Source organism: Pocillopora damicornis, chromosome 11 (genome assembly GCF_964200805.1).
Source record: "Pocillopora damicornis chromosome 11, jaPocDami1.2, whole genome shotgun sequence".
Lineage (NCBI taxonomy): Eukaryota > Metazoa > Cnidaria > Anthozoa > Scleractinia > Pocilloporidae > Pocillopora > Pocillopora damicornis.
The window spans coordinates 18227069-18249638 of record NC_142680.1 but is presented as its reverse complement, the minus strand read 5'-3'; the positions used below and the strand labels follow the sequence as shown (position 1 = coordinate 18249638).

Below are 22570 nucleotides of genomic sequence, written 5' to 3'. Positions count from 1 at the left end.
AGTATCCTCCAACTGGTAAATTTAAATGGATGACAGAAAAAGAAATTGAAAAAATCAACTCAGCAAATTAGGTAAAAGACAGTGATAAAATTCTAATATTGGAAGTTGATCTTGAATATCCTAATGAGTTGCATGAGATGTATAATGACTACCCACTTGCTGAAGAGAGGAGAACTATGGAGAAAATTTCCAAAGGAGTAGATTTAAAACTTGTAACTGATGAAACAAATATTTCAAAATATGTCTCGAAGCAAACTTTTGGATCATCAAAAATATTTAAACAGTATCTAGTAACTGTACATAAGATCAAAGAATCAATTACTATGATTTCCATCATAATTGTATTAAAACGAAGCATAACAACAAAGAAAGATTACTTTTCACCGACAGAGACAGCCTAACATATGAAATCGAAACCAAAGATGTGGATAGAGACTTTCGGAATAATGTAGACAAATTTGATAGAAGCGATTAGCCAGAAAAATCTCCATATTTTGATAAAATCAAGCAAGAAAGTGATTGGAAAATTTAAAGACGAGGCTCCTGGTGTACAAATATTTGAATTGTCGGTCTAAGATTAAAAATGTACTCTTATATGAAAGGTCGTGAAAAAAGGAACAGAACGGCTAAAGGAATTAAAAGATTGTCATAAAGAAAGACGTCAAGCATAAAGAATACAAAAACGTATCATTTAATAACAAACAAATGCATCATAAAATGAAAACTATCAGAAACTACAATCATCAACTCGGAAGCTATGAACTAAATAAAGTGTCACTCAGCTGCTTTGATGATGAGCGATACATTCATGAAGATGGTATAACATCTTACGCTTATGGACATCACAAAATCCGAAAGTAAACATCACTGACAAACTTCAATGACGAACTTTACTGACAAACTTTACCGATAAACTTTACTGACAAACGTTACTGGTAATCTTTCTTTAAAAAACAGCTTTGAATATGTATTTGTAAAGATCATCTGATCTCACGAGACTTTCACATGACCGGAGAACAATAGCAATCTGATGACGCATTTCCGCAGTAAAGCGCCATGTTGTATTACGTCATTGTCTTCCCTGTTTTCTGAGAATGTCACGCAATGGAAAAATGATGTGAGATCATAGCGCTTGTCTCCTACTGCATAGAAAAATATATAAAAAGATTTCATCATATAGAAAGTAGTATAGTGAGTTGGCGTTGTACAAGACCTCTTCTTCGAAGTGATCTGGTACTGCCAACAACTATACTTCTGACATCCTTCTTATGTAGCATTATAAATTCAACTTTGAACTTTGCATCGATTTAAACTGGAGATGGGGGAAGAACTTTCGAAACATATCTTTCAAGCTTAAAAGTGTTGTGTCCTCTGTCAACTGACGCAGAAGACATCTGTTGCTATGTTAGTATTATAAAAGATATCACAATTAATTAGGATATCGCGTCTGCAAGTAGACAATACGCTGTTGTCGCCGTTGTTTTTTTTTTATGAAAACGTATAACCAATGTCTATTACTTTCTCAAATTTTGTCATAGTTTTGATTAACTGGTAACAGGACTTCGTGTCGTCCAATTCTGTCTGAAATTCTACTCGTGGTTAACTAAATTGGACACCAAATTGGACTCGAAAATCGGTCTCGCGGTCGTCCGAATTTGAATATGAAATCACTTGTACAATTACAGACCGAGGTGGACTCTACTCTGTCCTGTTATCATAATTATTACACCTCCCCGTGGGCTATAAAGTAATCAGTACAACAACTAACCGATATAATCGATATTGGTTTTCAAGGTCAGCTGATAAATGATTGCTGGTTATTAAACTATTTTACAGGCTATCGAAATAATCACCTTCAAAAAAATTTCCAGCCCCATGCATCTCAAAAATTTTAGTAGTAATTACATAAGTTCTTCCGATGTTGAAAATCAAATGGCAGACCCAAAACTGAAAGGGACAAATTGGTTCCAGTCCGATGATTCTATCATCCCTCCACCCTTGCTCCTTATTTTGCCGTACTTTACTTTAACATAGACACCCCCGGGGTATTAATGAAGTAAAATTACAGTAATTCATTAGTAATTATTATTTTTTTAAGGTCAGCTGAGAGATTATAGTTGTGTATCAAAAAAATATAGTTATTTTCTTTACGTCAAAATGCCAATTCTCCTTCCTTATCAGAAGAGTGGTACCATCACCTGATGTTGGTCGTAAACATGACGTAATAAAGCATTCATATTTAGCAGGAGTGTCGATTGTTCCTAGGCGGCGCGTACACGGATTCCTTTCAGGTCGCTCGGACAGTCACAAAATTAGGTAAGAATCCACATTTTCACGCTTAAATTTTATCTAGCCTTTTTTTTGATCGATCGAGATTATAGCTCAACTTCTTTTAAGATTCGATTTTTGTTTTAAACTCGATTTCGTTGTGTCCACACCCTTCTACCGAGTTTGCTTCAGTATGATTACTGGATGCTAATATTCCTTTTTGAGTTGACAAGGAGTTTTGGTTGCAAGGTTTAGCTTGAAAATTATTCAGTGAACATTTCGAACACATTTACGGCTTGCTCGCAATTAGTGTAAGAGCCACACCCGACTGCAATCTGCAAACATGTTTGGCTCAATTTGACTGGAGCGAAGGTCTGCAGAGTTGGAGAGTACAGTGCGTTAAACATTGCACATAGAGCAAGTTTTTTACGTGCCGCAGAAAACGATTTTTGCCAAACAGAAGCCCATTGCGAACATTTCATCGCTTTCAACTCAGCTGGTAGAATGTACTTGCTTTCACAACGCTTGGTTCTGCGAGTAATGGATTAGAAAATGCAAATAAGATCACGTACAGAGGAGCAGTTTCTGACAGGACTCTCGAAAAGATTTGCCCTAGTGATTGGCATTACGTCAAGCGAGAAGATAACACTCCAATAGAACCAGTAGTATAACAGTCGGCGGTATCAGATCACTTTGAAAAAGTGATCTTGCACAAACGCCAACTCTTTATACTAATTTCCATAGGATGGAATTATTTAATAGAATCATTTGATGGCACCGTTTTATAATATCAAAGCGTTGGAATACTATAGGAGACTAGCAATTTTTCCATTGTGTGACATTCTCAGAAAAACAGGAAATTAATAATGTAATACAACCGCGAAATGAGTCGTCAATTGCCATTGGCAATTGGGTCGTACATGGTAAATTTTTGCGAGAATCGGTTAACTTTGCGGCCTAAAATCTGTCATCAGGGGACATTACCTGGTAGGACCCCAACTTTTCCGGTTGGCAAAAACCTTAAAAATTGGCAAGAACATTAAGCACGCCGTAGTGCTTAGGCTGGGCAGGCAGAACTCAGAAAACTCGAGCTGAACAATAGAAATCACAGCGGTAACTGTGAATGCTCGTCAATGAATAAAAATCTAAAAGAAGAGTTGTGATAAAATTAATCGAACACGCGATATTGCCTCAGCTCGCGCTCTTTCTTTACCATGGACAGACGTGGATTTTACAACCATTACAATCCGTCGCAGTTCCCCGCTCTTTTCGGTGACACCGCCAAATTTACTATACCAGACCACAAGCAAGTACCAGAAGAAGATGAAGTACATAGTCGATATTTACTGTTTCAATTTAAATGTGCTTGTTGATTATATTTGATTATGAATTAATTTAGTGAATGACTGTAATATAATCTTATGAACTGATTTTTTACGCAATGGCCAGAATTGCTTAGAGTTATACTATTTTTTTTTACGGATGCAGTATTTTAGAATTTCTCTCATGTTATCTCCATCCCTGATAACATTGTGCCCAGCATTGGGACAAGGGTCGTCATCATCATTGTTCGTTCCCTCCCAGTTGTTCCCATCAGATGCAAAGGTTGTGGATAACTGCACAGGCTATAGCATTTTTAATTGCAGACTCAATACTACCATTTAATTGTTTCTGTAGTATTCTCCATCGACTCTTCAGCAAACCGAATGCACACTCGCCTTTCACTCGCGCAGAAGAAAGTTCGTTGTTGAAGTTAATTTCATTGCGATCTCTCGTACCTCTTGGCTATGGTTTCATATGGTATTGAAAAAAATTTGCAGTCTAGTAAATGTGAGAAAAATTTCTTTAAGAACAATTTTTTTTTGAGAGCATTTCATCGCTTTCAACTCAGCTTAAATGTCTGGTAGAATGTATGTGCTTTTCACCACGCTTGGTTCTGCGAGTAATGGGTCAGAACATGCAAATATGATCACGTACAAAGGAGCAGTTGCTAATAGCACTCTTGAAAATATTTGCTCGATTGATTGGTTTTACGTCAAGCAGGGAGATGACACTCCAATGGAGCTAATTCAACCAATAATAGTTTAAGATAATTCAACACCTCTGCGGTGGTATTCAAGTTGATATGCGCTTTAAACTTGTCATAACAACTTAGGCCAAATAGCCCAAAAAACGTATATTATCTTAAATCATCAATGGAACTTTACAGCAAAAATTAAAAAACTGAAAACCATATTGGCTACTAGTTTAAGCGAAGATACGTGCATGAATGTAGAGCTTCCCTAGAAAAAGAAGCCATTGTCAAAAAATTCAACAACAACGGACTCAATAATTATACAGGCAACTGCGCGTAAATAACTTTTTAATAATTAATTTTTTCTCTGTTAACCTCTTTCCAGTCAGGCGTAGAAGGCCTGTGGATATTATGGGTATAGTTTTTGGAAACCTTGGGGTCCGTTACATAAAAACTGTATAATTTTGTAACGTTTTAATACACCTTTTTTAAATGATAATCGTGCGATCGCATTTAGCCCGTTATATTTGCCAATCAAAATTTTTAAACCTCGTGCAATGTTCTCGTCCAGATCTCGCACGATCAAAAACCTTATGGAGCCTGCCCAGAATACTACAAAGGTAATTTGAACCAACGTTTCCCATAAAATGATGACCCCTCTGTGATTTCATGCGATGACCGCTGAAAATTTGGGATGATATTTCCGACCATAAAGCCCAGAAAAACCTGTATGATGTGAAATAATTCGTGGTAACAGACGTGTGAGAAAAGATTTCTTAGAAACACAACCATGGAAAAAAATAAAAAAGAAAGAGAGAAGGCAATAATGAAGGAAGATAAGTGCGTCCAAAGACCTTTCTGATAACGATTTTCTGCCACTGAATTCAGGTTTCCCAATGATACAAACGTCATACAATTTAATCACAAGACCATTTACTCAAGGGAGGACTTTTCCCTTGTTCCTCCCCTCAGGACTTTGGGGTTTAGATGCCGATGTAAGAGTATTAATAATATCTCAAATATAAGTGCGAATCGAAAACATAAAATCCTTGTTTTTATTTTCTGATTTAAGTATGTCCAATGGGAGTACGCTTGATATCTCAGTTATATCATGAACTAAGTAATCGATTTACTTTTCCTCTGCAGGAAAAAAGTTATCAAAATGAGTTTGCAGGTGAGATCCTTTCATCGATATCCCCTTTTCCATCAATTTGTTTAGAAGTAGCAACTGAATGGAACATTCCCGAAAGGAGAGTTACACTTTATTGATGGTATGTGAAATTTTTGTTCAAACTCGTCAATACCAGTGTTCTTTTTCTGGTCCAGGCTCTTTTTGAGGACAAACTCCTCCACAAGGCGCAGCGTGGCTTGTTCATCAGCAAACCAAAGTACGGAGTCTTCGTCACTGCCTTCTACAAGGAAGATCTTCCTGTAAATGACCTCACTGTTCGGGACAACATTTTGGATGCTGTACGTGACGTCGTCAACTACGCTCTAGAATTGGAGAAAGCTAAAGGAAACGGTTAGAAAGTTAAACTATAAGGAGGTCATTTTCAATAAATTATGCAGCGCTTATCCAAACAATGAAAAATGAAAAATAGATTAAACATGTGGAAGATGTTATATAAGGAAGTAGCACACGTGACTTCTGGCCTCTTGATGTGACTCATTGAAAGGTCTACTGCACTGTGAATTACTTCCGACCCTGCTCGTGTTGCACTCTTTCCTAAGTTGTCAGACAGACTTTTAAAAATATGACTGACTCAAAAACTAGCATCGCTCAATACCTCAGCATTTTTTCTTACGAATTACAAGCCTTTAGGAACGGCAAACTTAACTGCTGTGAGGGATGAAATTGGGCAATATCGAGTTAAATTTTTTTGCCCGTCCTTCCAAGGGTAATATTCCTCTCTCGGTGTTCGTTGCTGTTTAAAATGCGTACTTCGGACTTCGACAAAACCATATAGTCACGGAGAGTTATTTCGAGCAGTTCGTAAATCTGAGACAAAACTGTATATCCACCCTGGTTTGTCATTGCAATTTTCAGAGTCATTTACCAGGGCAAATGTGGCATTTGACCCAGACCAGTGGAGTAAATGGTATAAAGATGACCCCAAACTGGCGAATCTTGATAACCGTCCCCCGGGTAAGAAGCTCGTCCGTGACTCGCAAAAATTCCTGGACACCGGAGGAGATGTGTTCTTTTTACTTAAATCAAACTCTGTCGGGGAAGTGGAGAAAATTCTTCAGCGTGTTGAGAATAATATGAAACCTTTTTGCGACAAGTTGGATGTGACCCACTCTAAGCCCCCGAGTAAGGTAAGAATTTGTTGACTCTGTTTTTCTGAAAAAAAAGAGACACATCATCTTGTTAAAAGGGTAAAGGAGGAAGGTAATTCAACTCTTGCTTAAGGCACTAACCGAAAATGGAAACGAATTTTTTGCACTAATCCATTTATGGGCTAGAACTGCTAACAAGATCATATATTTGTTTTTGCGCGGATGGCGTTGTTCATAAAAGCGGAACAACAGCCATTTTTTTCTGGAGTTCTCGTTTGAATTTAAATGTACCATACAAATGTAATTACCGTGTAAGATTCCTCTTTCTTTAAGTGTACCCCATTTCATTTACTTTGTACCTCTCTTCCTCTGCTTTCTGAAGGGGAATAGAGTGATATCTAGACCTATTCATTTCAGTGTCATTGAAATATTTGGATAAAAACTTTTCATTTTGAAGGTATGAACTATAATGTCATGTGACTTGCTAGGAATTGAAAGATTATTGTCTTTTCCGATCCAACTCCTTTGTTATGAACCCTGCTCTTATCCTGTCTTCCTCCCTCCCTTCCCCCTTCTCCACCAACGGCTGCTTCGGAGATTAAAGTATATCTTAGCTTGAGTCGAAAGAGAAAAACGCCTTAAAAAATATTCTTTGTATGAAAGTTAGATCTCTATTTTTAGTGATTAACAAATGCATCTACCATGCCCCTGTGACCTGTTGCTGTATTTTATTGTTTCCTCAGCGGATCATTCAAAATTCCTTTATTGATGGAGTAGCAAATCCCTGTGACGCAGAGAGCATCAAGAATTACATTGTCAAGAATGAAGGAGCGTTGTCAGGATACCCTGGATCATGCTACCTTCTGGCACAGAAGTTTGAGTTCAACTGGACGGTCCTTGGAAATATGGACAAGGTAATAACATGAAATTCTCTTGCTTTCGATCCTCGATTGTCTTCTAATAAGTAGAAATATTCACCTTTTCGAGCCTTTTCATTTTAAGTTGTTACCATTAAAAACAAAACTAACCCTGGAATCAGTTCATATGAAAAAAAGGTTTTCTTTTGAAACGATAAGTAGATTCTTTTTGAAACGCCGGAGAAACGAACACTAGGCGATAACTTTAAATGCTATCAAAATTTATAGTTTTAGCCTTGGTATCTTAGATCTTGACTCATCAATGATATAAATTTTTACAATGTGACAGATTCAAAGAGGGGACATGATCGGGAGGAAAACTGGCACAGACACAATCATTCCCCACACGGACAAACGTGCTCACATCTCACGCGCGCATATAGAACTCGACGTTCCACCAGTGAATGGTCTTTTGAGGCATAAGCGCGTTTTCCGGGTTTCAATGCCTTACGGTCGAGCAGACCAACCAAGCCAAGAAGAAGGGTTGATGTACATGCACTGGTGCAACAATACTGAGGTTTTCAAGACCATTCTGGCAAACATCGCTGGTAATGACAAGCATTCTAAACTTGGTGACGTAACCGTTGATAGCTTGATCAGCGCGGTCCGCCCAGTACAAGGAACCTTCTATTATGTGCCGAGTGCAGAAGAGTTGAAGTTATCCACTATCAAGGAACGAAGGTAAGACAGGTGTCCACTTATATTTCAGGTTTTAGAAAACTGATACAACGATATCTTTTACGGACTATCTTAAGGTGGGAGGGGAGGGGAGGGGGGTGAAGAAAGAGAGTTTTGAAATGAGTTTATTCTATTTTCCCAGCGATCCCAAAGGCCAGTGCCGTGGCTGCATCGATAATTTTGAACGCGCAATTGGAAATATTTTTACTGTTATTGATTACTATGCAGAAAATGTGAGCACCTAGACGTATACATTAGGTTCAAAATTTTTTCATACCAAGAATAATTTGTAATATTTTTTTTAGTGCAGAAAATTATAGCTTTATTAGTTTTGGCACTACCGCTCAGTAACGAGTGTGGTAGTCTCCAAAGTTACATTCCCAACTTCTGATGGTCAGAGAGCTCATGCAAGATTCCATCTCAGCCACACATTACAAACCACACTGCTAATGAGAAAGAATGAGAACGAGATGTAAAAAAGAGCAAAAGAACACTAGAAAAATAGGAGTTGTCAGTTTACAAAGGAATAATGGATTATTTTAGTTTCACGGAATGTACTCTTGCACTCCAGGTTTGAAATATTAGATTTTTGGAACATACGAAGTCCATCAAACGAGTACCTGTTTTACAATCAGAAGGAATACCTCTACCGTATGACAACTGGCGGATACCACCCCGGAGACCCTCCAAGTAACCGAGTCCTTGGCCTGTTAGACTACGGCTTTCAGCAATGGAACGACGAATGGCACAAACGACGGGAGATGCCTAAAATTCCGCACCTCTTCACGATGTTAAAGCCTACAAAATTGAGCAAGGTGAAAGAAGCGTCTGTCATGATACGGAAAGGATGGGCTACAAAGGTGTCACTAGGACGCCTGTTTACCACAAACAAAGTACAAAAGCTGCGTGATTCAAAGCAGCCATTCTTCGGTCGTAAAGCCGACTTCTTTAACCTTCATCCAGACGAGATCATAGTGGGCAGGATGCCCAAATGCTTCTCCCTAGGTCTTGGCAAGGCTGTGATGCCCTATCTCCATGAATACGAAGTAATTCCAGCCTTCTACAAGGGTCTGAGTGAGGCAGCCGGAATGGGGCATGTGGTTCCTGATTACGAGAGGCTGGTACAGAATGGCCTGGGAAAGATAATAGAAGAATTGAAAACCACCGACAAAGGAGAAACTGCGGAGAAGCAAGACTTCATAACTGCCTGCATCCTGGCTTTGGAAGGAATACAGAAGTACATAAGGAACTTTGGAATTTTGGCTGGTTACTGTGCTGACAACAGTGGCTTCGCGATATCTGAGGCTCAGAAACAAAACTTAAAACAGGTAAGACTCGAAGAGTTTTTGAAATATCGGGGTCAAGAGCCTATTAAGCCTTTTAAGACATAAAAGTCATCGATCCGCGTGGCAAGAATTGGCTGCTTTACCAAAACTTCTATAGCACCAGTATCTTTTGAGAGTTTTCAGTGGATAGTAACCAACATAAGGAGGAAGGGCCATAAACTTTGCTTGAGAGAAATGTTCGTTTACAAAATCACCATGGATTATTTTGCGAAATATATTAAAGCAAAAGGAGTAATCTTTCTTTAACAGATAGAGACAAGAATGAAGAAGATTTCAACCGACCGTCCAGAGACGTTCGTTGAAGCTGTTCAACTGTTATACTCATATCACTGCTGTTTGCACCTCACTGGCGAACCAACAGCTATCGGACGTCTGGATCAAATCTTATTGCCGTTCCTACCGGGTACATCTGCTAAAGACGCCCAGGAAATCATTGACTGCCTGTTTGTCAAACTCTGTGAGCATGTTCATATCAACTCTCGTCTGTTGAATGATTTGGGGACTTGGGGTATGACAGCAGTACCGTACGCTTCCACAGGGATGTTCGCAAACGGTGACACCATCAACCAGTGGGTTCAGCAGGTGCGCTGAGGATTCTAGTATTTCAGTACAGTTATTTGACGTCAAGGTTAAATTTGCCATTTTTGTGTTATGATATGAAGACTCTACTGATCTTTCTAACCTTTTAGTGGCATAAATGATCGCCGTTCTGCCATTCTCTCTTGAAATTTTGTAGTATTTTCTATATCAACCTATCTACCTACTTCCTCTTAATTACCAACATAATGGCTTACTTTAACCTCCTAACCTACATTCCATTTCCAAGCGAAGTAGATGTGATGAATTCACCAAATTCCCTTTTCTCCCTTGAATTACAGGCTATAGAGCTGTAGGTAACAGAAATTTGTCTAAAATCCGTTTACTGATGGTTGTAGGTCTTGTTTTTAGATCACTGTAGGCGGTTACAAGGCGAATGACGCAGCAGAACCAGAATGTGGTTGCAATGACGTGACAATCATGTGTCTGAAAGCCTCGCGCAGGCTTCCACTTAATGCCCCGTGTTTGTCCCTTCGAGTGCATAAAAATATGCCGCAGAAGGTACGAAGAGCGAATTATCTATCTATCTATTGTTCTGTCTGTGCATGTGTATATGTACTTATATAAGGGGAAAGAAACCCATTGTTAGAGCCGACAACCAACAATGATGTAAGAATATTGAAACGGAACCGGGAGAAAAAGATTAACACGGACCTCAAATAATCAAGTGGAATAAATTAATGCTGCATTTGCTGGAATATGGACGAGCGGCCGCATGGCTTACGTTAGGATTAACATCTTCTAGTTGAACGGATCCTTATTTGTACTCAATCAACGTACTTCTAATGAGGTAAAGTATAAACTATCTTATGTTGATTGTATATTATATTGCCCTTGTGTCCAACTGGAACTATACAACTTTAGTCCCTAAGGATGATACGTGCGCTCCTTTAAATTGCCTATAGTTCTCAATGAAGAAAAATGCCTTAGCTGTACGATTTTACGATTTTTTTTCAATGGAAACAGGTTCTTGAGGAGGCCGCCAAAGCAATACTAAGTGGCGGGGCTCATCCAATTTTGTCCCATGATGAACACCTAATTCAGGGCCTTCAAGAAGCTGGAGACGCTACAGACGTGCCAGTGAGCCTGAAAAGCGCACGGAATTACTGTTGTGACGGTTGCTACGAGCCAATATTTCCAGGAGAGACAGACTTCTCCCTGGCTTATGTGCCATTGTTACAAGTGCTTGAAATGACAATCAACCATGGCTCAACGTACTTGCTCGCTGGGCCAAAGTATCTGGAGGGTGTACCACAGTCTCTGCCAACAGAACATGCGGAAGAGATTAACAGCTTTGATAAGGTAAGGTCTTTCTTTATATTCTCCTGTACGTTAATGTTCTTTAAGGGGGAAGGGGTCCGGAGTGCTTTCATCCCTTGCGTTACTTTCGCTGTAAAACACGCTCTGTTCCAGAATGAAAGCCAAGGTTGAGAGCTGAGCAGAGTTTCTCGTGTTCAATGGTCATCAATCTAACATCCAACAAAATGTCTTTTTGAAAAGGGGCTGCCCTCCGCTCTCTGCTCCCCTGGGTCAATAAAGGAATCGATAGAGATCTCTCCAACGCGTATTAGCAAGCATTTTGCAAAGATACTTGTGCTGGAGAAATGTTTAGTGGACGACATATTTTTTCATTTCTTTACCTTATTTAAATGTTTATTGATTATTTTTCAGGTCAAAGAGATCTTTGCCACGCACCTTAATGTGCGAACAGGGTACAGCCTTTTCCTTCTGCTTCTCAACTATGACAACATTGTGCAGTACTCTCCCAGTCCTCTGCTCTCTCCCCTCATCCGAGGTTGCCTTGAAACACAGCGGGACATTTACAACGGTGGTGCTAATCACACGCTTATTGGCGTCCAATTCATCTCTTTTTCCAACACTGTTGACGCTCTGTACGCCATCAAAAAGCTTTGCTTTGATCACGACTCGGCTCTAATTTCCTTGGCTGAGTTAGTTCGGTGCCTCAAGTGTGACTGGGGATACAACATGCAAGAGCCCTTCCATGACGAGATTGCTGGAAAAACCCGAGGTCAGCGGCTGTCGGACACGTACAAGGCAGTACGCGAGACAGCGATTAACTTTCCCAAATTTGGAACCAGTGCTGGTGCGGAAAACGAAGACATCCAAGAAATCACGAGGTAATTTGAATTTGGAAGTCCTTAAGAACATTTTGATATTCTTTCTTAACTTTATAGTTGGTTTATACTTTACAATTTTATAAGGCAAGTTCGTCCAAAATCGCCTAAGGAGCGTTTAGTCGTCGCGCATTATGATCTGAGATAAACAAACAAACTATTTCCTTATTTTTTTTCGTCTTCACTGATTAGTAACCATCATGCCGTCGTTGTCTTTTTGCCACCAACTGGTCATGGTCAATGTGTCACTCAATGTTTATTTATGAGGATGTCGTTTATTTATGAGAATGTCACGAGAAGGAAATTGAACCAATCTCCCTCCGAGTTAGAGCGAACTCTTTAAGAAATGAACTATAAATTGTGTCAGAATATATTTTTTTGTTTGGCAAAAGGAACACATCGTGTATCAGTGCTGTTTTAGGATTGAACAGGTTGCCTCTCATCTTAAAACTATCGTTTTCTGAGAAAATCCTCTCATTTTGTAGCTGGTTAGCAGAACAAGTCTCAACAGTTGTGAATAAAGTGTCCCGCCCCAGTCCGGAAGCTCATCAACCCCTAGTCGAGTTGATTGACAGCCTAAAAAAAAAGTACTCGGTGCCTGGGGCACCATGGGATGTACTGCTGCCCACAGGATCAGGGACATTTGAAGGATACGTTGGCTGGGGAGCAGGATGTGGGGCTTCTGCTGATGGCCGGCGATCAGGCTCACCCATAGCCTCCGATCTCAGTGCTGCTCCCACGCCTCTGGATAAGCCTCCAGTACCAAAGAGCTTTGGTATCTACAAGTAGGTCATAATAAGAGGTATTCAGTAAAAAAAAAGTGTTTCGTGGCCAATCCTTTTACACATGCACTAAACATCCTAAGCCATCTTAAGTGTCATTCTTTTCCAAAACGCGGCATGTTTCTCCACATGATCCAGTTCTGCGTCAAAGTTCCTGTACCAAACTTTTGGTACAGGAACTTTTAATCGCCGTAAGATAGCACCTGTATGGGTCGTGCGACTGAAACATTTTGTTGGAGAAGATCTTGTTCGTTTCCTGTCTTTCGTTCCTTTACGTACATGGTTTTCGCTTTATTTTTATTTAGATCACTGAAAAGCTGGGATATGCACTCTATAAACGTTGGCTTCGCAAACGGCGCAGAAATCGATTTGAAGATTATGGAAGACTTTAAAGAGAGTGACCTGGTTGATTTCTTAAGGAATTATGCCGACCTAAAGGGTATTGGAGGAAACATTTTGACAGGTGATTCATGCTAAACATTAGGAATAAAACTCGCTCTCCCAGTCTACATATGTAATAGAGTAGTTTGATCGCACGGGTGAGTGTAGTCCTAAGAAGGACTGTTGTCAGTAGTGATGACTGACATTTCGACAACCTGAGCGGAAGTCAGCATCAGAGTCAGGTGAATAACTGTTGTCAGTCGAATGTTCTAGTTCCGGTATAACTGGTTGGTCAGTTTTGCCGTGATGTTATTAGCTGTAAGACTCAAGTGGTGTAAGTCGGTCGTGATTGGTCCGTCTCGATCTGTTGGTAAAGTTAACTCGTTCTGTTCGGTTCTTTTGTGATGTTTATGTCGTGAGTGAGTCGTTTGTATGGTGCCAGTAGTGGTTGAAACCTGTTGAAGGAAGTCTGTTCTAAGTTAGTGAACCAGCTTTCCAGAGTCGGTCGTTGAAAGTAGTTGGTGCTGTAGGTTAGGCATTGGACAGAGTCCCAGTCAAAAGTGTGGTTCGTAAGTCGGTGTTGTTCAGCAATCACATCATACATATCTGACTTAGAAAATTCGACAGACAACAACTATTCACTTGTCTGTGATGATGACTTCCGCTCATGTTGTCGAAATGTCAGTCACCACTACCGACAACAGTCCTTCTCAGGACCAGACTCACCCGGACGATCAAATTACACTAGTATATGTTACCCTCGGGTTTAAACCATTTACTGAATCGAGTGTCCATATGTTGAATAACTAAATAAGTCAGTACTATTAAAAACGTCGATCTATTTTTTTTTCTCAAAGAAAAAAACTTTTCAATTGAGTTGCCAGTGATGGTCGATCAGAGTGAATACCAATATCAGAACAGAGGGGACTCTATTCAAAGCCAAAGGGAACCCTCTGCCTGAAGTACGGAAAATCACAACTAACAAAGCCACAACTGTTTTCAGTCGTACAAACAAACTACAATTGCACTAACTAGCCCAACAATAACAAGTCAACTTCCACTGAAAGCACACAGATGTTCATCTAGGGGGCACTGTATAGCAGAAATTAATCCTAAGGGGGATTCCCGCAAGTTGAAAAAATAGACAACAGCATCTTACAAGTGATGGTCGAGGAAGTAATAGGCATTGACGGATGGGTGACTTCGTGTGGTAGAGGAAAACTTAAAAAAAATTTATCCCCAGCGCCTGGTGCAAGCAGAGAGCATTTAATACGATAAAAACTCTAACAACTTGTTGTTTCTCTTCATAGTGACCTGTGCCAATCCTGAAACATTCGCCAACGCCCAAAACAATCCAGAGCAGTATGATCTCATCCGCGTTCGTACAGGGGGCTGGAGCGAGTTTTTCACTACTTTCTTCACCGCTCATCAGAAACATCAGGAGCGGAGAATGTATTACCATTCTACATAAAGTACTAGATCTCTTGATCTATAGCCGTGTTGTGGCATATCGGTCTTCAAAGCCTTTCTGTTGTACGATTGTGGTGACTCTATGTTTATCAGGTTTATTTTTCGAAGTATCCAAGACTTGACTAGTAAAAAGGTCAGACTAGATTGAAGTGGCTTTTTTTAGGCAGCGGTAAGCTTGTGCACCAGCGCAATTAATGATGGTAATAGGCGCAAGTAGAGTCCAATTTGTCAATCACGATTATGATTACAGACAGATTTAGGTCAAATACCTCCAGTAGAGACAATATCTAAGTAAAAAATTTTGGAAATTCCCCATCTTTTTTTTAGGATAAGTGCTTGTTGTTATGGATATTGTGATGAATTCTGTCATTGGTAGATTTAGCTTAGTCAACTTAGTATGCTTGGCAGCTTCAACCGTCCGACTACAGGTGTCCGATTACAGCCAACTGTCCGACTACAGGTGTCCGATTACAGCCAACTGTCCGATTACAACTTCACAGAATGATTAGTGAGAAATAAAGCAGCTAATGCATCAATCACATTTGTGAAAATTGCAATGGTTATGATTAATTCTAATCTTAAGGGACCTGGATAAAATAGCCAGGAAACTAGTTGAAAAGAGCTACCTAATCCTAGTTCGTGCACGCACGTTCAAACTGCAAAGTAAAGCACTTTTTTGCATTGCAATTGTCTCCATGGAATTGACCATGCTGCAATAGATTGCACACGTCACGGAAAGTTCTCCCAGCCCAGGAAGTCCCCGTTTTCCCGAAGATTGTATTTAGTTGCCTAAATACTCGGAATTTGCCGATCTTCAGTTAGTACCAGGTGCCGCCACATATTCTGCAGAACTACTCGCTTTGCTTGTTGTTCTATTTAAATGTAAGGATCAGTTTTTACATGGTTGTCAGTAACAAATAGGGTATAACTGAAAGTTTATTGCTGATAATATTTATATGTCGAGTTCTGAAAGAGATTGCAACCAATTTGATTTGAAAAGCACTTGGGTGAACAAATGGTAAAATAATAATTTCGCTGCAATTGTTTCTGCTTGTTTGGTTCGTTGCTCATCTTTGGCACTCGGAGGAAGTTATTTGGAAGGAATGTTTTATTCCCCATCCAGATTTCATGTACATATGCAAATTTTTCGCATCGCCCACTCATGCGAGTACTGTACTTAAAAAATGGTCAAAATGGATATCCAAGTAGACGATTTAATCTTGAAAACGAAAATTCACGGAAAAATAAGAGCTAATGTTGTAACGAAAGATCCTTTTTTTATACTAATCTATTTTAGAAATCAGAATATTGATGCCAAAAGAAACGTAATTTCAAGATCTCATGACATATGCATACACTTTACGTTCCAGTTTGTCAAGAATTTTTCGAGGCGAAGTGGGTGAATAATGAAATATTACATTCAACATTTTACACTCTTGAAAGAGAAATAGACTGGAGAGTGAAGTGAAAGAGACTCAATAACATTTTATGGAAAATTATTTTCTTTCCCGCGTTCAAAATGTCACTCTTTCGGCGCATGTCAAATTTACGGTGATTTTCTTCCTCGTCATCCTTTATCACGCCATTCGAAGCTCTATGTAAAATAACAACACGTTCTCTTTTTTATTACTTGGTGTTTGACTTCCTTCATCTCCGCTTGTCAAACAGAATCATCACGATAGGTGTCTTTTGTTCTATGTTCTAGCTTAGAAGGGTCTATATTCATTTGAATCTGTATAAAGAAATCGTTTATTAATACAAGTATTTTGTTTTGAAGGGTATCGCTTGAAGTAAAAAGGGGAGAGTTTTATTGAGCACTCGAGTTTTAAGATGATATTACCTGTGTTTTCCTTATTTTCCCGAAACGCGATTGAATTTCATTATTGTTGATAAAAAACAGAAAAAAACTTGATAACCGTGAGCGATAACGAAGAGTGCAGTAATCGCGATATTCGAATCATTTTGTTTAGCAAGAATGAAAGATGGCACAGCTTTGGCTTGTTATGAATGCCTTTCTTTGTTTATAGAGTCGCTTGTTTACAACGATCTTCTAAGTATCCATTACAGGTTAAAAATCGTGAGATCATTCATCCGAGAATTCGAATTTCGAATATTTTTTGTGTGACACGTTCACATGGAAGGCTTCTTTAGGTTTTTTCAGTCATAAAAGAGAAGGGCCCGTACGCTTTTACTTTAATCAGTATTGTAGTTTGGTCTAATATCAATTTACGCCAGTGACAGCTTCCACTGTCGTTATGAGTGAAACAACAATACTGTGGAGGCTGAAAAATCATTTACTGTGCATCTAATGAAGCCAAGGCTATCCTTACGATATCTAGCGGCTATGCGCCTACAGGGTTTAAGTTGTCAACAGAAATGCTTCATCGCACACTGTTATTCAAAACAGGAACAGTGCCTTAAATTCACGTACGTGCCGTCTTTGCTGAGACTGCTTTCCGGCACTTTATTCTTTTTTTTTCACAATAGAGAATGCGAAGTGACGGATGTAGAACATTAATCGCGTCTTGTCTTTCATACAGAGAATGGCGTACTTCAGCGGTTCCTGTTTGTGTTAGATTCGTGTTTGATCCCCTATCTGATGTGCCCTGAAAGCTTTTGAGTCTATTTGTGATTCACAAGGGGAAGGGGTGGTATTTCATTCATTCAAAATCGCAAAAAGGGGATTAAGCAACATTACATGGACTATTGAAAAAAACATATTAACTTTGTGTAAATTGTCAGAAACGCTGAATGCAAAAGCCTGAGATACGGCTACTTCAATATCTAATGGGGAGTCGACGTACAATTTTTCAGCTTAGCTTCTTTAGCACCAAATATTTTAGCGCTTTTGACAGAAGCTTCCACTCCAACCGCTACAAGAATGTAAATCGCGACTCATTACATCCCTCTTCCCCATCCCTTTGGATTTGTTAACCAGCAATTCGATCTCAATCAAAGGATTTAGTGATACTGCCTGCCGTAAGGAGAAAGGAGCTCAGTGATATTATTATTTCACAAATACAGCTGTATTGTGGTCTCCATTGTCTTGCTAACAGGAGAGGATTAACTCTTAAATTTTCCCTTTCTATTAACATAAGTAAAACAATAATAAGAATTAGTTTATCCGGAGTTCATCTCATATTAACAAAATAAAGTTAAAAATATAGATTCCATGGGAGGATTTTCCTTTGAACTGTAGAACTTAATCTTTTTCCTTTTTTGATGTTTTCCTCTAAGGGACGCTATTGCCCTTGACCGCTGTTTTCAATGATGAAATTGAGAAATCATTCAAACTGAACACCTGTATCAACAAGTAATATTTCCCTTTTAATGCCAGTGTATTAATTTAGTCCCTGAATTTAACAGAAAAAAATTTGCACAATAATATAGGTATAGACTACTTGTTAATACGATGTTATCTGAAAGTAACAGATCTTAATCATCTCGGCTGATGTAAAACAGCAAACAGAAGGCACGTACGAGATATTTCATTTCGAAAAACGATGGTGGATCTTGGTTTATGCGGTCTCTTTGTATGTGTTATTTTGTTTCTTACCCCCGCAGTAATCTACATAACTCTTGGGTTAACCTGCTCTGTTGAACACGCTCCGAGTGAATTTTGCTGGAATGTTACTCAACAAACGGCAGTTGTGTTAATAGCTTTCGGATTTGTGTTCTTCATTTTTGGGTTAATCACCTGTGTCTTTACTATGCTGATTTGGAACACAAGTGGAAACTCAAGCGACGAATCTTGCGAGGACGAAGACAAAGAGAGGATGTCTGACTTTGTTTGAGTGCTTGGCTGCTGAAACCTTCGGCCTTACGATGTTAATCTGGAAATTGACCGCCGGTGCAATAAACTTTGGTGGGAAAAAAGCTAAGGAAAATTTGGACTTGGTTTATGTGCTTCATAGCCTTGTGTTGGGAAATCATTTCGAAAACAAACCAACACTGTTTTCTAGCTAGGCTCCGAGGAGAGTTGAAAATGGCGCCTATCTGTTCATTTTCTGTGGTTAAAGAACTCGTTAATAGCGAGGAAAAAATATACATGGTGAAAAAAAAAAAACCAAGAGACCTGAATATCTTTATTCAGTAAAACATGTTCCTCGAGCAGACACCATAAAACTTTGTATTTTTAATTCGTACTAAAAATTCGTAGGTAACTTGACAACGTGAAATCTCAACATTTTGCGCGTTTCTGAGATGGGGAACACGCCAATTGTATTTTCGTAATAATTTTTGAAAACAAGGCGGCCTTTTTTGTCTAGCCACTCACATGCAGGAAGCATCAGGACAGTGAAATTTTTAGACAAATAACCTTTGCATTTCCGATGAGACGAACCCGAGGGAAATTTTTTTTTTCATAATTACAGAAACAAAGAGTAGAACTTTTCTTTTATTACTTTGACCATCAGCAAATGTAACGCCGTTTAACACATTAAATGGATCTTGCTCTAGGCAAATTTTAAAAACATCGAGGTTTGCATATGATGTACGATGATCGACGTTTTCTTCAAACTAAAAAAATACCTTTAATTACAGTCACATTGATAAAATTTAACAAAACAATAGCTCACGGACTTAGGCTATGATAGTTATTTAAGTTATTTCAGTGTCGCCTGATATTACACGTTGCATTTATTTATAATTATATTTAAGATATGTTCTTCTTTTGCATCGATACAACATTTCAAAACGTCTCTAAGATAAGTAACAGGTTTCCACCAAAATTGAGCAGATACGAATACGTTTCGCACTATAATAAATAAATTCTTTGAAAATGACATCTCAATGAAAGACGGGTCAATTTCGACCGCTCTCATTACTATTAAAAATAATTGTTCATTTATCTTTGCCTGAATGTAGCGAAGCGTAATGAAACAAAAGATAAATGGTTTCTTGAATTCCCGAGCACGAGTGCATTTGTCGGCAGTGTGTTTTAAGTGCCGGCGTGAGATTATGGGAAAGAAGTGTGATATGTAAACTAGCAAGTATATATTCGCTGAACAGTAAACAAGTTTCATTGTGGATTTTTACAAGCGGACAGTTAAATTTTGTTCTTCTTTATTGTTTGGTTGGAATCCTGTAGTCCATTTCCTCGTAACGATTTTTAGTTGTGCTTTCCTGATGATTGACAGTCATTATAAGTGGTTTTGTTTATTCAATTTACTTTGGCCGCATCGAACGTGTAGAGTTTGTTTAATTTTTTGGTGTCTAAACAGTGTAAACAGTTGTTTTTGTCTTGTGATTAGTTGGTTAGTTCAATAAATGGGCTAAGAATTGTCTGCTTATCCCGCACCGCATTTCTGGTTGTCAGTTTTTTGGGTGCGGGGAATTCAAGAAACTTAATTTTTACGCAACATCATTAGAGCCGATAAGTAAAAGATTTTTTAAAGACATTTAAAATTTTGTGTATGCAATCCATAAACACACGTAGTCCATTATAAGGTCTTGTTCTTTCCAACAAAGGATACAGACACTTCAAATGTTGATTCAAGTACTGTCTAATTTCCTCTCATTGTCTTACCAACCTTGCTTTGTTCCAATTTTGAAACTTTTATTTAACAATCATATTTTCAGTGTTCTTGACTCCAGCACTGCGGTAATTCGAGTAATTTCGCGTTGACGCTCTGCCAGCGGCTACGATGATATCAAATTTTAAAAGCCCCCCAAAAACTGTTGTACTGATTATTAACCCCACTGTTCACGAGATCTCAAATTAAACTTGTCGATCCTTTGGTTGAAAGAAAATTTGATCAATTGTAATTATTTCCCAACAATGAATCCGATTTAGTTTAGGTAGTTAACTTAGATAGTTTAATTAGTTTAATCTTTATCACTGACTTGCCATGGACTAGTTATTGCGGGTCAGACAATCCAATATTAATATTCTGAACTGTAATTAAAGTGTGAAACAAAGTGCCAAAAATAAAAAATAAAAAATTAACAAAGAGGAAAGTCCCTTAGGTCACGTATCCCATCAGGCCATAGCTCATCCCGGTTTCCTGAGCATAAAACGATTAGACATTTTGCTACTCTCCTGGGATGGGATGGGATGCCAGTCCTCGCCCTGCTACCTCCCCCCTTTCCCTACAGTTGGCCGGGACCATTATCATATACTCCCGAGAGGCATTGCGAGAGTAAAATAAGCGTCTTTCCCAAGTACGCAACTCAATGACCTGGTTCAAGTCTCGCACCTAGAGCTCTCGACACATAGTCTAGCGTGCTAATCCCTACGCCACCGCGTCTCCATAAACCATTGTGAATAAAGCTATTTAATTACAAGGCTAGCACTTTGGTTAAGAGCCAATATGAAATCTAGATTTGCTCCGGCAGAATCTTTACGGGGCAATTTAGCTGGAGAGAAACCTCAACGTTTGCAAACAGTTGCGCAACTTACACTAGAGCTGGAGCTTTCTGAACACTAACTTATCCGTGTGGACAAAAGATTACGTCGCAAGTCAACTTCTGACGCCATACAATTCGTTTTTTAAAGAGCCAGATTGCGCAGAAGTTACCATGGAAACCAATCAAAACAAACTGAACTGAACTCTGTTGACTTGCTTTGAGTACACTAATGTTGAGTGTAAGGACAACATTCCTGTCACTAGGAATAAGATTGCTTCAGGTACTCAACACTCGAAGTAACACTTCCATAAATGCGTGTGTGATGGCGAGTTCTTATAAATCTTAGTATGACTGGTTGTGTGCTCGTAACAAACAAAAATTAACAGTTATCTGGGTCAGTGAACCTTTTCAAATTACACTTTTTGACCATTACGTGCACAAACTTGGTGAGCTGTATAAGACTTAGCATTCCTACGTAATCCATGGCCCGTGATTTTCACAACTCCAGCCAATTCCTCACATATACCATGAACTTCCGATTTTTTGGAACATCAAGTTTTCTCTCGAAAGCTTATCTACGTTTCTGTTAAAAGAGTAAATAGCTGCTTTCCTATTGCCATTGCTGTTGCATTTTATTTTACGCGAGGCCTAAAAGGAAAATACACTTGCTTAAGAGAAAAATTTTAACTCTTTTGATCATGCAGTAGTGTTTTTTCGCAGATTCCTCGCTCTGCTGTATGGCTACCAAGAGCGTTTAGCTAGTGCAGAGTCGTCAACACCCATCTCTCACTACTGAATTTGACTTCAAAATTAGTGAGAACGAAAGGCTGAAAGATCGGAAATACACTAAGCAAAAAAGATGCCTGGATTACAAACATTTTTTTCTAGTTCCAATTGCTATTAAGAGTCCACCACATAATACACCTTAAAGTCTGTCACTCCCGCACTTTCCGCTAATAAATAAAGCGTTTATTACAAAGAGTAAAACAAAGAGGTTTCATAATAAAAATCTATGGAATGATTTGAATAGATTTCTAGCAACCACATATGTGACAAATGGAAACCCAAACTAGCACGAAATTAATCAACTTATCCTAAGACGCGGTGGTAATTGCTAACAACAAAGAGCTAATTCTTTGATACGCTTACTTAAACAAACCTGGCGAATCGCGCAAAAACGCTGTTTCTAGAAGCGTCAATGCAACTCTGATCTCTATCAGTTTGGTTCGAGTCATTGTTTGACAAAGTTTGACGCTCTAAAGTGCTTACGTGTTTAAAGTAATCCGACTGTAATCTCGTTAATCCACAGGTGGTTGTAAATAAGACTACTGACACCTTTAGTATCGTACTTGGC

The 22570-nt window shown here is 38.9% G+C and overlaps 1 protein-coding gene across 1 annotated transcript; it reads left to right on the top strand.

Moving 5' to 3' along the window:
* The first annotated feature begins 2187 nt into the window (after positions 1–2187).
* On the top strand, positions 2188–15419 carry LOC113683370 (uncharacterized). Its single transcript, XM_089186591.1, has 14 exons — positions 2188–2316; positions 5429–5456; positions 5609–5804; positions 6330–6601; positions 7306–7476; positions 7769–8160; positions 8729–9485; positions 9753–10085; positions 10452–10601; positions 11067–11402; positions 11772–12238; positions 12721–13020; positions 13323–13480; positions 14709–15419. Exons 2-14 carry the CDS (start codon positions 5445–5447, stop codon positions 14867–14869), a joined length of 3705 nt encoding a protein of 1234 aa, XP_089042717.1. The 5' UTR covers positions 2188–2316; positions 5429–5444; the 3' UTR covers positions 14870–15419.
* Positions 15420–22570: the final 7151 nt, after the last annotated feature.

Coding starts and splice junctions, on each gene's coding strand:
- LOC113683370 (XM_089186591.1), top strand. Junction 10,602..11,066: donor ATAAAAATATGCCGCAGAAG/GTACGAAGAGCG, acceptor CAATGGAAACAG/GTTCTTGAGGAGGCCGCCAA. Junction 13,481..14,708: donor TGGAGGAAACATTTTGACAG/GTGATTCATGCT, acceptor TTCTCTTCATAG/TGACCTGTGCCAATCCTGAA.